Source organism: Dipodomys ordii, unplaced genomic scaffold (genome assembly GCF_000151885.1).
Source record: "Dipodomys ordii isolate 6190 unplaced genomic scaffold, Dord_2.0 Scaffold107, whole genome shotgun sequence".
NCBI classification, from domain to species: Eukaryota; Metazoa; Chordata; class Mammalia; order Rodentia; family Heteromyidae; genus Dipodomys; species Dipodomys ordii.
Genome location: NW_012267323.1, coordinates 231,690 through 248,934, shown reverse-complemented (window position 1 = coordinate 248,934; position 17,245 = coordinate 231,690). Strand labels below are relative to the sequence as shown.

Below are 17,245 nucleotides of genomic sequence, written 5' to 3'. Positions count from 1 at the left end.
TTTTGTGTCTCGTCTCCTCAGCCAGGGCCGCACGGGGTTAAAACAACCTAGCACGCGGTCACCCCGGAGCTCGTGTGCAGCAGTGGCGGGGGAAACAGAAGTCAGAGGCCTGGAAGTGGTTTGTGCAGATCAGAGGTGAGTGCTTGGGGCTCTCTGTATTTCTCTGGAACCCTCCTTGGGAGAGGATTGGCCCTGGCCTCTTAAGAAAGGTGGGGTACAGTCCTTCACTGGGCGTTCACTTGATATTTCAGGATGTAGGAGTAGAAGTTGTGGTTGGCGTTCTCCAGCACCATGATGTACATTTCCTGACAGCCAGCTGTGCTGCAGCAGCCCTCCCAGTAACCCTCGCGGTTTAGGGTCAAGGGCCACGTGTCCCGCCCCTTCACCAGGGCTTTGGCAATACCGGGCAGCTTCAGTTTGAATGGGATGTTCCGATTGGCAGGCAGCACGCCGGACAGAGGCTCTAGCAGCTCATTGTCCTGCGCCCAGTTGCCGAAGATCTCAGGGAACACGGGCCAGTTCACCTTGGTGTTGGCACAGCACAGGAGGTAATTGAAGACAAAGCTATAATTGCCCGGCTCCTTCCTCTTCTTGACGAAGATCTTGAAAGCGAACTTGCCGGCGTGGGGCAGCTGGACTTTGAACTCTGTCCGCTTCTCTCTCTGCACCTGGAAGATGTAACGCCTCTGCGTCTCCTCGGTGATGGGACTGTCATCTCCGTGTAAGGACGCCAGGATGCTGATCCCTTCCCCCAGGCGGAAGCTGATGGAGCAGCGCCCGTCACTGGTGTGGATGATAGGGTCAGGATGGGAGGGTTTCATGATGCCCATCTGCTCTGAGAACCAGCTGGGGCCCACCGGCTGGTGAAGCTCGGTTGGCAGCTGGACACCCAGATCCACATAGTTGCACTTGATGATGTACTCAAGCACGGAGCTGTAGATGTCGGAGTCGCCCTTGGCGAAGATCTGGAGCTTGTGGGTGCCCGTGGTGGGAGGGTACACCTCTAGCCTCATCCCATTCTTCTTCAGGCTCAGCAGCCCGTGCTCCTGTTTGCCATTGAGCATGAACATGAACAGCGTCGGGGCGCAGCTCTCGATGGTGATCGTGGCCTTCCCGTTCACTGTGGACACAAAGTTAAGGTCAAGGTGAGGTGGGGTCCAAGGCTGATCTGACTCCTGTGTACATGTGTGTGTGTTTCCTGTGTGTGACACTCTTCCCCTAATAGTGTTTGCTGTGTGTCTGGTGTCAACACTTCCAAGATTTATTTTTGGTTGGTCATGGGGCTTGAACTCTGGGCCTGGGTGCTGTCCCTGAGCTCTACAGCGCAAGGCCAGCGCTCTACCACTTGAGCCACAGCGCCACTTCCGTTTTTCTAGTGGTTAATTGGAGATAAGAGTCTCACAAACATTTCTGCCTGGGCTGGCTTTGAACCGTTATCCTCAAATCTCAGCCTCACAAGTAGCTAGGATGACAGGTGTGAGCCTCCGGTGCCCGGCTCCATCTTTCCTCTTTAAGACAGCCACCAAGAAAGATTCCATATGTATCGTAAGTATGAAATCAAATGTTAGGTGACGACGAACTAAGGAATGGGCGGTTTACACTTGTATGCCTCTTGAAAAGGCGAACTCAACTCAGTCACAGGAGTGTAATGTTACCATGCCGTGGTGGATTCTTTTCCTGTGGTTTGATGGCCCACGGCAGCCTGAAACAAGCCTCCATCAAATGTCAGCTCAGGAAACACAGTCTCAAAGTGAGCAGCCCTACACTGTTATTTTAGCCACGGGAGCCGCCAGGTGCAGTGTAGCTTTTTCGGAGTGTGTGGGAGCTGGGCATCCTGGTTAAGCTATCTGGTGAGATGTAGAAGGGGCAGGTCACCTGGGCCTAGCTTGTGCTCCTTGACTGCCCCGCCCTGCCTCACTGCAGTGTGGGGTAAGGTTTGGGGCCCATCCCCAGCCCAACCTGGTTGATAGCCTCCTGTCTCTCCTGTCCCACATGCATGGAGGCCGAGCTGTGGAAGGTGCCCTAGGCTTGGGGTGCTCTGTACATCTCCGTTCTGGGAATGCTGTCTGAACAAAGCCTGCATCCTGCTTACAGGAGGACCAGGGGGTCTAAGCAGGCCAAGCGGAGCCCTCATTGGCTCAGGGAGCTCAGGACCCTCCCACCCTGGCTCCTGCCACAGGCCAGGCTGGTGTGCTAGGAAACCCGCCACTCTCTGGTGCATCCCCCTTTCTGGCGTTCACCAAGGTGATCTGTGGCTCTGCCCGGTCCTGGTGGCCTGATGCAGTCTTTCTCTCTGCTGTCTGCCAACCCCCGCAGTCAAATGTGTGCGTGGACCAGGGTGGGCCTGGCCCCCAGGTTACCTGTTCTGATCATGGAGGTGTCTGGGCGAGCGCTGAGCATCCCCTTGTTGTAGAACTCGCTCTTGTGATACATGTTGTTCTCAAACTGCCTCAGGGACTGAGGGGGTTTCAGTAGTTGCCAGTTCTTGTTGTCTGGGAAATGGTCCTCGATGAACAGCGCGGGATGGGTGAGGAAGTAGAATTCATTGTAGCTGCAGGAGAGAGAGAACTGATCACCAGCCATCCCGGGAGGGGGGTGGGGTGCGGGTGGAGAATGAGGCCCTTGCTCCCAGCGGAATTCTGGGAGGCCTCTTTTGACTGACAGCGCCCAACAGAGGGGAGGGACGTCGGCTGATAGCCCGTGTGAGAAGAGGGGCTACTTCCCGTCCTAAATGTGAACACTGAAGACTCCTCAGTGGGTTGTTTTTAGACTCTGGAGTCAAGCAGGATCTGAGGCCTCTGCCAAGGAGGAGGCCGTGGCTTAAAATTGAGGATACCCGGGGTTGGGGGATTGGGGTGGAGGGAGGCAGTGTGTGGCTCAACCCCAAAAGGAAATTTGAAGGGAGCAAAGGTGTAACCAGCAAGCCAGCTGTGGGCAGTGGAGGAGGCATCCGGGGACAGAAGACAAAGCACCCCGGGCACTCTTTCCACCTGTTCCCCCTCTTATCACTGTGCCTGGGTAACTGTGTAGCCGGGGCCTTCATTGCTGGCTCCCTGGGCGGCCCTATCACAGGAATGTTCTTGAATGATGGAGACCGAAAGAAGAATGGAGGCTCAGTCTGAGATGGGGAGCCTCCACTCTGCCGGCATTCAGAGCAACGGAGGAAGATAATATGCCAGAGTGTGAGAGCCCAGTGTGTACGGTGTTGGTGTGCACATGGCTTGTATTTGTTGTGAGTGTGGGAGTGTTACGATTTCAGCTGCACAAACTCTTCTCATTGTCCGGTATGAGAGGAGCCTGAGCCTGCTGGTAGCTATAGTGATCCAAGACAATCTTTTTTTTTTTTTTTTTGTCAGTTATGGGGCTTGAACTCTGGGCCTGGGCGCTGTCCCTCAGCTCTTCAGCTCAAAGCAAGCGCTCTACCACTTGAGCCACAGCGCCACTTCTGGTTTTCTGGTGGTTCCTTGGAGATTAGAGTCTTATGGACTTTCCTGCCTGGGCTGGCTTTGTACCTCGATCCTCAGATCTCAGCCTCCTGAGTAGCTAGGATGACAGGAGTGAGCCACTGGCGCCCGGCTATCCGAGACAATCTTAAGTTAAAGATAAGGTTGGCCAGAGCAGGATAGAAGTCAAATCTAGTCCACAGCCCACCCGTCCTGTCCCCATGCCCACTGAGCAGACAAGACTCATACTCACAGGAAGGTGAATTTGGAGGTGGTGGTGTTCACCAGGCCGCTGCCCCAGGTGAGGTCCAGTAGGTGCCATCTCCCCTCCAGGAACACGGCGTTCCAGGCATGGTCAAACTCCCCGGAGAAGCTCTGACCTATCTGGTAGCCAAAGCCCTTGGAGTAGCCGGCCACCGTCATGCATTGTACGCCAGCAATCCTGAAAAGGTAGGGGGGGGCTTGATAGAACAAAGGGTCTGAGAGGACTCCTACTGGGGACTGGCCCTTCCTGTCTCTTCCTTTTGTTTCCCTGCGTCTCATATTCACAGATGATTAAAAAAAAAAAAGCCAAGTGCTTTTATCTCTTGGCACGGGGACAAGAGGACATGGTTTTGGTTGCTTCTGCCAGTGTAGGCTGGCTGCAGTCCCTGCTGCCTGCTCTTCCCCTGAGACTGTTCAAATCACTTCTGGAACGTCTCCCCGGAGCCTACTTTACATGATCCACGAGCAACTCTCCAGGAGGAGAAAAATGAGGGCAAGGGGAAGGATGGCCTCGCAAAACACGAGGCAGGGGGGATAAATGATGTTTTTGGAAACAAAACCTACGTATAAGGGCTGTACACAGAGGCCAGGAGAGGTGTGGGTCCTGAGGACAGAAGACAGCTTCAGCTCTGGTCCCCCAGATAGACCTTCCCAGGTTCATCTACATGGGGACTGGAGGGGCAGGCAAACTCGTGTGTCTAGTGCTGTCTTTGGTAGGAACGGTCAACTGCTAGCGTCCTGCGGTCTAACTGACAGCTCTGTCCTTTAGAAAGCGGGTACAAGAACCACTAAGGTGTCTGAAGACCATTTGCTGATGGCCCAGTGCTTTTGGATTCTCTTGTGAGGCACGGACATCCGGACACATGGGTTCCTATCAGTTTCTGGTATCACGAGGAGGGATAAAAGGAGTCCTGGGAAACCGCAGTGTTGAGTAAAATGGCTTGTTTTGCATTCAGGTGAGCTGGCTAATGGGGCTGACAGGCCCCTGGCTGTACCACAAGCTGGAGCTTGTCCTCTGCTTAGAGCAAGGAAGGAGACACACTGAGCCACGGAAGGATACATTGAGCATCCACAGACTCCAGGCGTTGGGGTAAGTGAGGGCAGGGACTGAGGTTGGTAGCTTGGATACCCTTGGGAGGTTGCTAGGGGGTAAGCCTGCCTTGATCAGCCGGAATCTCCTCCCACCAAGGGGGTGAAGTGGAAGGTTTATCTCTAGAAGCAAACGGGGGAGAGGCTGTGACAGCCTTATCAACCCGGGAAAGGAGTGGAGGAGGGAGAAGTAAGTGACGACTTGGAGCTGAAGTGGGTGGGCCGCTTGGTCCTAGCCAGGAAACCAGGGCTCTAGCTCCAGCCTTGTCCAGCTCATCATGGGCATGAAATGATCTCCAGGGAGTCAGTCTGCTCTGACAGGTGGAGGAGGGCTGGAGGGAATGCCTCCAGCAGCAAAAAAAAGATGAAAACCAGCGTCTGCTGGTGCATTGCTTGACTTTGACATGAGAATCTGTTATTACCTGGCAGCCATGTGCAAGATGAATTGGAAAGAGGAAGTCGGAGTGTCAAGCATTGTTGCTAATAACCTAGTTTTCATGGAAAATGAAGTAACCTTGCGTGTATAAGACAATAATTATAGGACTAGCAGGGTTTTGAATCCAGTCTCTGGCAGCCAGCCAGGATGACCCATGACCCTTTCACCTCATCAAAAGACCACTGGTTGTATTCACGTATATCAAACCCCAGAGCGGGTTTGATAAACCCAGGGTTTCTCATGAAATGACAAGACATGGCCGTGACATAAAATACATTGTTCCACAAACCCAGGTGAGTGGCCGCCCTACCCGTGTTCATGATTGGAAGGCAGACATACCTGCAGATGTCACTACAATGCAACACCAGTATATAAAACAAAAACCTAGCCAGGCGCTGGTGGCTCACACCTGTCATTCTGGCTACTCAGGAGGCTGAGATCTGAGGATCGTGGTTCAAAGCCAGCCTGGGCAGGAAAGTCCATGAGACTCTTTACCTCTAATGAACCACCAGAAAACCAGAAGTGGTACTGTGGCTCAGGTGGTAGAGTGCTCACTTTCAGCTGAAGAGCTGAGGGACAGCGCCCAGGCCCAGAGTTCAAGCCCTACAACTGACAAAAATAAAAAAATAAAAACCAATAATAAAACAAATTCCTGGGGGCCCAACAGAGGGGGTATTCGCTTTGCGAGCTAAAGCTGGGAGAACAGTGGAAAAGAAAAAAGGGCAGAGGGCTCAGTGTGGTGGCTCAAGCTTGCAATCCTAGCTACTTCGGAGGGAGAGATCAGGGGAACACAATTGGAGGCCAGCTCGGGCATAAACGTTGGTGAGACTCCATCTCAACCAGCAGCTGGATGCAGTGGTACAAGCCTGCTATCACAGCTATGGGGGAAGTGGCACACATGTGTTATCTCCAGTGACACAGGGAGGCACAGGGAGGTGGATGGCAGCCCAGGCCAACAGGGGAATGATGCGCTGTAAAAAGAGCTAGTACAGAAAAAGGCTGGGTGTGTGGCTCCAAGGGTAGACCTGCCTAGGAAGCACAAAGTCCTCAGTTCAATCCATAGTACTGAAGCGAAGGAGGAGGAGGAGGAAGAAGAGGAAGAGGCAGAAGAAAGAAGGAAGAAGGAAGATGATGAAGAAGAAGAGGATGAGGAGGAGGAGAGAAGGAGGAGAAGGCGGCAGAAGAAAGAAGGAAGAAGAGGAGGAGGCAGAAGAGAAGAAGGAAGAGGAGGAGAAGAGGAGGAGGAGGAGGCGGCAAAAGAAAAGGAAGAAGAAAGAAGGTAGGAAGAGAGGAGGAAGAGGAGGAGGAGGAAAAAGAAGGAGGAGGGGGAGCAGGAGGAGGAAGAGATGAAGAAGGATGAAAAGCACTTCTACCTGCTACAGAACTCAGCTATACAGCTGAGAGCCTAAAATATCACCCAAGGACATCTGTTTAACAACCTCAGACTGCAGAATCTTGCTTTTACTTTCGACAGTTTTGACAACCCCAGAATCAGCTCCTCAGCAGGGGCTGATGCGTGTTTCAGTCCACCAAGCAAACGTGCATGCAGGATGCCCGAAGTAAACTTCCCCAGGGCACCGGGAAGTTCCCGAGAAAGTTGAGGCCCCCACCCCAGGGCTCAGGGACCCGACCACAGCAAACCCCAGGGCTGTGAAGGGCCCTGTGGCCATGGATGGAGGCTGGATAGAGATGGACTGCACAGAGGTCCAGACAAGCAGAAGCAAGAGCGTTACCTGCTTCCCCTGGGACTGTGGCTTCCATGAATACCTTATCCTTCTGACTTAAAAAAAAAAAAGAAAGAAAGAGATCCAGGCTGGGCACCGGTGGCTCACGCCTGTCATCCTGGCTACCCAGGAGGCGGAGATCTGAGGATCGAGGTTCAAAGCCAGACCGGGCAGGACAATCCTTGAGACTCTTTTCTCCAACGAACCACCAGAAAACCGGAAGTGGTGCCGGGGCTCAAGTGGTAGAGCGCTCGCCTTGAGCTGAGGAGCGCAAGGCCCAGAGTCCAAGCCCCACAACAACCAACAAACATCCGGGCATACGAGCTAAGTGTGTTGTGTCCTCCTCCGGTATTAATTGAGTAGGTCAAGACTACGACTGTCATTTTGTACCAAGAGGGTCAAGGCCCTGTTACAGGAACTGTATGATAGGACCATATGCCAGGCTCCAGCAGCAGTGTGTCCCCGGCTCTATCATCTCTCCCAGGATGTCTGAGCCAAGTGGGAAAAGAAGGGAGGGAGGGAGGGACTGCAGTTGTAAGGAAAGGCAAGGAGACATGCTTTCCGTTTGGTACCTTGTTGAAAGAGTGATTTCTGTGCTGCAGCAGGATAATAAACCGTGGCTCCTCTTTCATGGTTTGTGTACTTGCTCTCCGGCACAGCTGACAGCTTGCGTACATTTCTGCTAAATGTTACCGTTCCCCCCTCCCCCTTCTCCCATTACTCCTCATGGCTTGGTCAGTAACTTGTAATCACCATAGTAATTCTCGCCCCAAGGGCTGCGTGGAGTGGCATGAAGTGTGCTCTCTTCTCTAGCAAGGGAGGGCTGGTTCAGAGATGGAAGTCACCTTGCGCTGCGAGCTAGGAGCTCAGGTAAAATTGGGATACAGTCATCCTGAGGCACAGATAAGAAGCAGCTCTATTGGGCCAGGCCATTCGTAAAGCAAGCTTTTGATCTACTCTATAAATCCGGAGTTGTCACATAGAGTGAAATTAAGATGATCTGTTAAAGTAATATAATTCTTATTTTTTTGTTTTTTGGTACCAAGGTTTAAATTTAAGACCTTTTACTTGCTTTACTTGTAGATTCAGTGGGTACTATACCACTTGAGCCATGCTTCCAGCTTGGCTTTTTGCTGGTTATCTTGGAGACAGAGTCTCCTAGACTATTCTGCCTTGAACTGCTAGCCTTGAACTGTGATACTCTAGATCTCAGCCTCCCGAGTAGCTAGGATTGCAGGCAAGAACCACGGCCATCTGGCTCAATAATTTATCTTTGATTCTTCCCTCGGTGCATCCCTATGGGGAAAGGGGAATTTAGGTGTCTCAGAGGCCTTACAGGAAGAAGTCACATTTGGCAGTCATTTAAAGTTATCTTCTGGGGAACTGGCATCTCACGGAAGGTTTAGATGGTCACTCCCTATCTTTTAGAGCATTTGGGATCAAGCGGTGTTGTAAGACTTTGGGGGGATGACCAGAGTAGCTGTCTGCATGTGAATACCTCAGCCTCTCTGTGGGTGGATGAAAACCCAATTGTCATCTGACTGGGGATAATCAGCTCACTCAGCCTCAAAGCCTCTAGTTACCCCCCAAATCTCTGGGAAATCTGCTACCTGGTGGGACCTAAGCCGTGGTAACCGGAGAAGAGAATTTACTGGAGGTAGGATCAGTGGCAAGAAGCCTGGAGAAGTAATTTGGACCAACTGCCAGGAGATAAGACAGAATCAATTAAGGCTACAGGCAACCAAGGCACAAGGAGAGGACATTCATGTTTGATGACAGAAAGTCAGAAAGAAACCAGACCGGCCATCCCCTGCAAGAGCACTAACAAAAGATGCCACACATGGGTAACTGGGGAGAGACCACGAGAAGATGAATGATGCTATCAAGAAACATCTACGTTCCCTACCAAAGTCACGTGGTTAAATCAGTCATTAAGGAGGCCGTGGCAAGGAGATGGAATGTCCTGGCGGGAAGTCAAAATGGCTGCACGGGAACAGCTCTTCCCTGACAGCCCTGCAGGGGTAAATCAGCAATTGGAAATTGCATTGGCTTCCGTGATGAAGGGATGAACTAATGAATCCACCAGACCTCTGGCAGTTATATGTTAGGGGGTAAAGATTAGGGAGGTGATGCATGTGTAGGTTACTGATCCTTAACATTTAAGGCAGGGGGAGGAATCTTGCTCATGGTAACCGTGAGGATGGAGCTAAACTTTCGGCGATGCAGAGCGCCGAGCTGTATTTTAATGAACAGCTGCAGGCCAGAATATGGCCCTTGTTAAGAATCTGGACCAGGCAACCAAGATGACAGTTTCACTCAAGGCAGGTGTCAATTTCCTGAGTCTATGTGGGCCAGCCCAGCCTGGAGGAAATTTCCATAGAGCAAAAATACTCCCAATATCCAAAAAAAAAAAAAATAGACAGGGAAGGTTTTTATTTTTATTATTATTTTTTAAAATGAAAATTCAAGAACTCCAGAGTCAGGTGGAAAACCTCAGATGACATGTTCCTACCCAGTCCTGTCTTGCTAACGAGGTGATAGGGTTCCCCCGTATACAGATGAGGAAACAGAGACTGTAAAATTCAACCTCTTATCAAAAGGAGCCCAACAGATAAGTGATCGCTGATAGACGGAAACCCAAGTCTTTCTGGCTTTATATCTCGCACTCCTATGGCACGCTAGAAAGAGGACCCTGGATAAACATAAATCTAGAACATTTTCACATTTGCAAACTGAGATGAAAACCATCCTCTCTGATAGATGCTAAACACATGTGGTTCTTCAGTTATTTAAAAGAGAACACCCTAATCTGCCTAGGAATGCCCCTGTCCTTTCCTGTCACTTTATAACTATCCATTAGCCTTGCAGAACGACCCATTATAACGATCCATTCTAACTCTCTAGCCATTGAGGGCCTACTGTGTATAGATGGGAGACATGGGTACTCCTAGGGGAGGTGGAAGAGGAGAGACTTGAAGATGAAGAAACCAGTAAGACTCAGGGACCTCATGTGTGCAAGGCAAGCACTCTACCACTGAGCCACCAAATTATTCTCTCTCTCTCTCCCTCTCTCCCTCTCTCTGTTCATTCTTCAGTCAAGCTACCAACCTGGCCACATATATGCCCTGAAGACAGACAGACAGACGTTTCTCCCTGACTACCCGGCTTCTGACTGACAGGTTTTTCCGAGTAGATACTTTAATTTCCCCAGGTAAGACATCTGCACCTTCCCAAAGGATTTTCACAGCCCTCTCGGTGTGAGCAGCTACTGTCCTTTTGTTCCCCGACCTGCCATTCATTTAACCTTCAGCTGCACGGAGATGGGAGAAGGCGGAAAAAAGGGGCTTTTATAACTAAATTATTGCTGTGCGTTCGTCTGCCATTATGTTAATGCATCACGAAGTCCAGCAGATGGTACAGGGTCAATTACGCTGGTGCTGAAAGGGAGAAATTGACCTTTGCGGGACTCCCTTGGATTTCAGAGCAGAGTTTGCAAATTCAGGTTTCGGGCCAGGCATGGGAGGAAGCTATCCCGTGCACAGGAAGCAGGGAAGAGGGACGGGGTCCGGTCAGCAGCACCCCCTTGCCTGTCATACCTGCACATTCTTTCAAAGAGACCAGCGTAGCCATCACAATTGGTCTTCTTGGTCTTCAGGATGCTCGTAGGTTTGAAGGCTCGGCGATTCTTCTCCTGAGCAGCCTCAATGTCATACTCTGGGGGAGGGGGAGAGCAAAAAAGGGAGGGGTCCTGAGGAAACAGGGCCCTGCCGTGGCTCCGTCCAGCCTCGGTAGAAGAATCTGAGACACATTGCCGGGCGCTGGTGGCTCACGCCTGTAATCCTAGCTACTCAGGAGGCTGAGATCTGAGGATTGCGGTTCAAAGCCAGCCCGGGCAGGAAAGACCGTGAGACTCCTATCTCCAATAAACCACCAGAAAACCGGAAGTGGCGCTGTAGCTCAAATGGTAGAGCGCTCGCCTTGAGCTGGAGAGCTGAGGGACAGCGCCCAGGCCCAGAGTTCAAGCCCCACGACCGACAAAAAAAAAAAAAAAAAGAATCTGAGACACTTGATCTCCAGTTAACCAACAAAATGCTGGACTGAAGGCCTGGCTCAAGTGGTAGAACCCCAACCATAAACAAGTGAAGCAAGCCATTTTGAGGTCCCTGAGTTTAAGCTCTGGTAATGGCACACGCATGCACGTGCACACACACACACATACACACACACACACACACACACACCACAAAGTGAGCATACCTATGTGGTAGCAGATCCATATCCAAATGGCGCGGACTCTTTCTAGATCGCTGTGCGCTTCCTGAAGCAGGTCACACACCAGCTCATCCAGGCTACTCTTGACCGTCACCTGGGGAGCAGGAAGGGTGTGCTGCTTCAGGGCCGGGAAGAGGGCCGTGGGGGGGGTGCCTGGCTCTATTCCCTCACAGCCAGTGCTGCTCTTCCTCCAGGTAAAGAAGCTGGGAGAGGAGGCGCGGAGGGACGGGCTGGCTGAGTGTGGATCACAAGCAATTTTTTTTTTTTAAAGAGAAAATGAGGTTCTCCCGCTGGGACTTCCCAATGTCAAAACTTACTGTAAGGCAAATGTTTTGTATCAGCATAGACTCTTATAGACCCACCGAATAGAACTGAGAATTTATAGAGAGAAGCCCATATACTTCTATAGCCATTTGAATTTTGATCAAACAAAAATCACAAATGGTCCTGGCTGGAAGAATTGTATTTCCATGTGCAAAAGAATGACATTGGATATTTGCATTGCATAGTATACAAAAATAAAGGGGAAAAGTGGATCAGTGATTCAAATATAAGAGATTAAGCCATATAATTTTTAGAAGTACTGGAGCCAATCATTGTTTGGCCATGGATCCCTAGATAGGATCCTAAAATCACCAACAAAAGGAAAAATAAGTAAACGAATTTATTGAAACAAAAAAGATCTGAACGTTAAAAGGTATTATTAAGAGAAAACAACACAAATTGCATACCTGATAAGGGCTTAATATTCAGAATATGTAAAGAATAGATTTACATATTTATCTGCTTATTTATTGTTAGTTGTAGGGATTGAACTCAGGGCCTGGGTACTATCCCTGAGCTTTTGAGCCACAACTCCACTGGTAGTTAGTTAGAGATAAGTCTTAACAGACTTTCCTGCCCAGGCTGGCTTTGAACCGTAATCCTCACATCTCAGCCTCCTGAGTAGCTAGGATGACAGGCGTGAGCCACCGGTGCCCTGCTCTATGTACATACTTATATATAGACACTTTTCCAAAGGAGATACACAGATGGCCAATGGATGGGGTGTCCATTGGCTTTGGACAGGGATCTGCTGCCTGCTTCCCGTCCAGTCCATCCAGAGTCATCAATCCGGGAAACTCAGGATATTCAGGAGGCTTGGCTGCTTTGATTTGGGGGACCTTTATGGGCTTTTGGCTAGAGGGCCTGCTCTCCTACCTGTGAGGCATAGGTGTCCAGTTTTTCAAACTTCCTGAGGTCGAGAGGCATGGATTTGAGACTGGACTTGTCCCAAGGATAGGCTAGAAACACAGGAAAGCTCAGTCAGCAGTTGGGACCCTCCGTGGAGAGGTTACGGTGCCCAGGTTCCCTTCTTTAATTGCAACGGCCTGGCCTTTAACACAAGTCCCACAGCTGGAAATTCTAGCCCCAGGAACTGTAGTCTCCTAGCTGGTTTCCCTAGTCAAAGTAGTTTGGGAACTCTTGGAGATGCACAGGAAACACAAGCCTATGTGTAGACCCAGAGATGCCAGCCACTGGCTTAACCTCGGTCAAACCCAGACATACTGGTGATTGAACGCCTTTGTATCCCACAATGTAGTTTTCCGTGGCTTCCTCTGGGAAGCACTTAAGGCAGTACCACTAGCCCTTGACAGACTCCAGGCCTTGGCCATGTGCTGGGGGGAGGGTGTGTGTGTGTGCAAGGCGTTACGGGATAGCTGTCTGGATCTTACAGAGGGAGGTGTATTTGGCATCCCTTGGGGTCACTCTCTTGTCCATGGCTATCTGGGACACCCTAAGAAAGCCAAACTGTGGTGGCCTCAAGGGTGCTTGAGGTGCTAGGAACAAGCCTCTAAAGGAGGCTGAGCCTCAAAATGACTCATCTTACCCAGCCTTTCTCTTAAGAAGCCTCCTGCCGGGAGTCTGGTTGTGTGTGTGTATGTGTGTGTGTGTGTGTGTGTGTCTGTGTGTGTCTGTGTGGCAGGGGGGAGGTTGGCAGGGACAGAGATGCAGGAAGAAAGAAACCTCAAAAACTGATGTTGTCACAAGGAGAGTCCCAGGCAGTGCTGAGAGGTGGATCTAGAAAGCTCACGGGGCTAGCACCATCCTGATTCTCCTTCAACCCTCTGGATTTGCAGCCCATATTTCTTTCTGGGTGGGTACCAGGCCTGAGAATCATCATCCCCGCTTCCCCCCCAGTTTGTGTGTCCTGTGTCAGCCGTCCTCCGGCTAGCCCCTTTCAGAATGGGGCATACCTCGGGAAGACTCCTACCCATTTTTTTGCGGGGGGTGGGGGGCAAGCCTGGGCACTGTCCTCAGCTCTTCAGCTCAAGGCAAGCTCTCTACCACTTGAGCCACAGCGCCACTTCTGGTGATTTATTGGAGATAAGAGTCTCATGGACTTTCCTGCCCAGGCTGGCTTTGAACCATGATCCTCAGATCTCAGCCTCTGAGTAGCTGGGATGACAGGCATGAGCCACCAGCACCTGGCTTCTACCCAGACATTTCTCAGTGCCCTTTTCCTCCAGAGATTCTAGGGTCCTGCTGCTGCCTAAAAGGAGTCAACAGGCGATCGAAGTAGATTTGATGTGGATTTATACAGAGCAGGTTTCCACTCCATGTTCCTCTCCCCTGGCTCCAATTTAGAAGAAGTATGGCATTCCTAAAATGGGCTGTAAACCGTATTTTACTACCTTTTTCCGTTCTTGATTCCATTTTACAATGGTTAACATTTTTAATATCGAAACACCCACAATGGTTTATGCTTTATTAAATCTACTTCCTGAGCAGGTCCTATAAGGTACAAATAGGATTTTTTTTTGCATAAATACATTTAAAACACCCAGTAGCATTAACTAAATTATTCTAATTTTCAAATGCAACAATAGGAAGAAGTACTGAGCTACTCCAAGCCCCAGATGATACCTGGTAGTGTATCAAGGGTGGGAGGAGAATTGAGGCAAGATAAATGAGGTCCCCCACCTCAAAAAAAAACCCACCCAAGTTGTCTATCATTCTATTCCATGTTTCTTCCTCTGCCCTGCTACCTTGCAGACATTTAGTGCTCCACTAACACTCACATCATCCTGAACTGTCTTGATGTTTCCTATAACCGGCTGCTTTGTGATCGGAAGGGATGACTTCTGACACCTTCTCCTATGAACATGTCCATGCAGACATTGTTAATCAATCATGATGCTCCTCCCTCCAAAACCATAGGTGGCCCCACACTCCCAGTGTCCCAGGAAGCCATTGCTGATCGTCTGGAAACTGGCTCATGAAGCCAACTCAGTTGTGTGTTCTTGGGAACTGGCCCTAGACAAGAAGACCCGAAACTTACCATGGGCATCTTTTCCTCCAGGCTGCCGGGGTCGGGTGTTTCCATTTTTGTCACCTTGCAAACCTATAACATGCCAACGGTGCAGAAGAAACAGAAATACAAACACGGATGATTCTCTTGGTGGCAATGCTGGCTTCTGATGTCTCCTCCTGTTCAATCATTTTTTTTTTCTCATAGCTTCCTACACCCATCCTCTCCTACCCTAGAAGTGGTGCTAGAATTTGCCGTGAACTTCCTGGTGAGGCCGGGAAGAGACTGGAAAGCAGGAGTGGATGAATGATGGAAAAGGGAGTAGAGATAGAAATATTCTTTGACCTTAACACTTGGAATTATACAAGGAGCCTGGGACTCAACTCTTGGCCGCATCCTTGTGCCCATCTTGGAACACGGCCGAGGATGCTAGCATGAACCAGTTCCCTCCAGATAACCCCAGGACTAGACCAATGGTGGGTCAAAGTAAAACTAGAGGAGGAGAAGGCAGTCTGTTCAGCCCTTGGGAAACTCAGAAGGCTTAAGACGTTGTCAAAGGGCAAGTGAACTCTTGTGAATTCAGGATGGTGAAGGCAAAATGGTCAATGGATATTAGATTCCATGCACACACACACACACAGCACATAAAGGAACTTTTCTTGAAAGCAGGTCAGGTTGGTCTCGAATGAAATGAGCGGAGTTGGTGGGTGGGAATGCCAAAGTGAGCAGATGCCCCTAAAAGCCACTTTAAGCTGTTAAATAAAACAGTGGAAGGTTGCAGACATACACAGGCCATTCTCAGGAGCAGCTGTTCCATTGTTTCTCACATTTGTGTGTGATTTCATATCTACCATCTGATGGAAAAATGGGGTTTCCTTGATAAATACCAGAGCTAGTGTTTCTTGTGAACTATTTCTGGCTTGGGTTTCATTTCTACTATTGTTTTCCTCCCTCCCTTCCTTTCCTTTCATTTCCTTTCCCTTTTCCTTCCTTCCTTCCTTCCTTCTTTCCCTCCCTCCCTGCCTCCCTTTCTTCTCCTCCCTTCCTCCCTGCCTCCCTTTCTTCTCCTCCCTTCCTCCCTGCCTCCCTTTCTTCTCCTCCCTCCCTCCCTTCCTCCCTCCCTCCCTCCCTCCCTTCTTTCCTTCCTTCCTTCCTTCTTTCCTTCCTTCCTTCCTTCCTTCCTTCCTTCCTTCCTTCCTTCCTTCCCCAGAGCCACATTGGTTTGCCCTCCTGAGATCCTAACAGCTGACAGACAGTCTTAGAGGACTTTAGCACATGGAGTGGACATGATAGGGACTCTGCAGCCTCCCTTCCTTGGCCTGTGGTCCTCCTGGGGCCAAGAGATGAGCACCTACAAGGAGATGAAGAAGGGAGGTGGAGGGGGCATGGCGGTCCTTTTCTGTACACATGCACTGAGACCAGCTAAATACAGCTTCAGAGTCGAACCTAGGTTCCGACTCATCTCCCGGCTGGGTAAAACTTGGGCAGTTAGATCACCTTTCCGAGCCTTGCGTGGCTTCTCTGAAAAAAAAAACACACACAAAAACATGGGGATACTATTGTATATGTTAAAAGGGCATAAGGTTAATGAGTGTTAAGTGCTAGGTTCTTGGCAGTTCAGCAAGATGCACCAACAACAATGAAATGCACATTCAGCTACACACGCCCTGTGTCACGTCCCAGGCCCAATCCCAAGAGATGCAAGAACAGAGGAAGCTGGTAGGCATGAAGTAGTTACACTTCTCTGCTTTTGTCTGAGTCCACAGACCCCTTTTCCCCTGATTCCCCCTCTCCCCCAAGACCACTCCTCCCTATCCATCAGAAGGTGCTTAGGCTAGGGTCTGACCCCATCCTGCTACCCTCCACCCTCCCTGCTAAAGCCCCATAGGATGAGCAGCCCTGTACGTACGTACGTTTGGCCAAAGAAAACTTCTTGAGGAGCTGGGGCATGGCGTCACAGGGGTGGACTTCCACCGTGAGCTGCGTCCCTGGAGAGAAGGGCGATATTCTCAGTCAGATGAAGCCAAGACATGCTCATTAGCTCATGTCAGGTATTCAAATAACAGAACACAATGTACTTCAGTGCTTTTTTTTTTTCTTTTTTGGTGGTACAGAGGTTTGAACTCACCCAGGGCTTTGTACTTGTGAGGTTAAGCGCTCTACCACTTAGCGCACACCTCTAGCCCCTTTTTGTTTGTTTATTGATTTATTTTTCAGATAGGGTCTCATGCTTTCTCCCCCACCCCGGGGTAGACTTTGGAATGAGGGTCCTCAAACCTGCATTTCCCACAAATCTGGGAATTACAGGGATGATCTACTCTGTCTGGCTAGAGCACTCTTTTGAATATACAAGTCATTTTCTTGTTGTTGTTATTGTTTTGTTTTGTTTTTCAGAACTCCACAGACAACAAGCCAAGCACCTTCTGGATCTGGGCAAAGATGGACAAAAGCACTCTCCACCTTTCTCTCTCTCTCTCTTTTGGTTGGTCATGAAGATTGAACTCTGGGTACTGCCCCTTAGCTCTTCAGCTCAAGGTGAGCGCTCTACCACTTGAGCCACAGCGGTGGCTCATGGGAGATAAGAGTCTTACGGACTTTCCTTGCCCCAACTGGATTTGAACCTCAATCCTCAGATCTCAGCCTCCTGAGTAGCTAGGATGACAGGTGTGAACCACCAGTGCCTGGCCTAATGCTCTCTTGTATCAGAGATGCATGGGGCCAAGAA

At 50.2% G+C, this 17,245-nt stretch overlaps 1 protein-coding gene across 1 annotated transcript in view; it reads right to left on the bottom strand.

Moving 5' to 3' along the window:
- Positions 1–223: 223 nt before the first annotated feature.
- The window catches only part of Ky (kyphoscoliosis peptidase), a 29,163-nt gene continuing 12,141 nt past the window's right edge, over positions 224–17,245 (bottom strand). The window contains exons 4-11 of the mRNA XM_013028029.1: positions 16,434–16,508; positions 14,551–14,613; positions 12,429–12,511; positions 11,214–11,322; positions 10,553–10,670; positions 3,697–3,885; positions 2,361–2,551; positions 224–1,120 (exon numbers count right to left, since the gene is read on the bottom strand). Of these exons, the coding sequence (XP_012883483.1) occupies positions 225–1,120; positions 2,361–2,551; positions 3,697–3,885; positions 10,553–10,670; positions 11,214–11,322; positions 12,429–12,511; positions 14,551–14,613; positions 16,434–16,508 (1,724 nt within the window). The 3' untranslated portion in view covers position 224. The remainder of the gene's footprint in view (positions 1,121–2,360; positions 2,552–3,696; positions 3,886–10,552; positions 10,671–11,213; positions 11,323–12,428; positions 12,512–14,550; positions 14,614–16,433; positions 16,509–17,245) is intronic.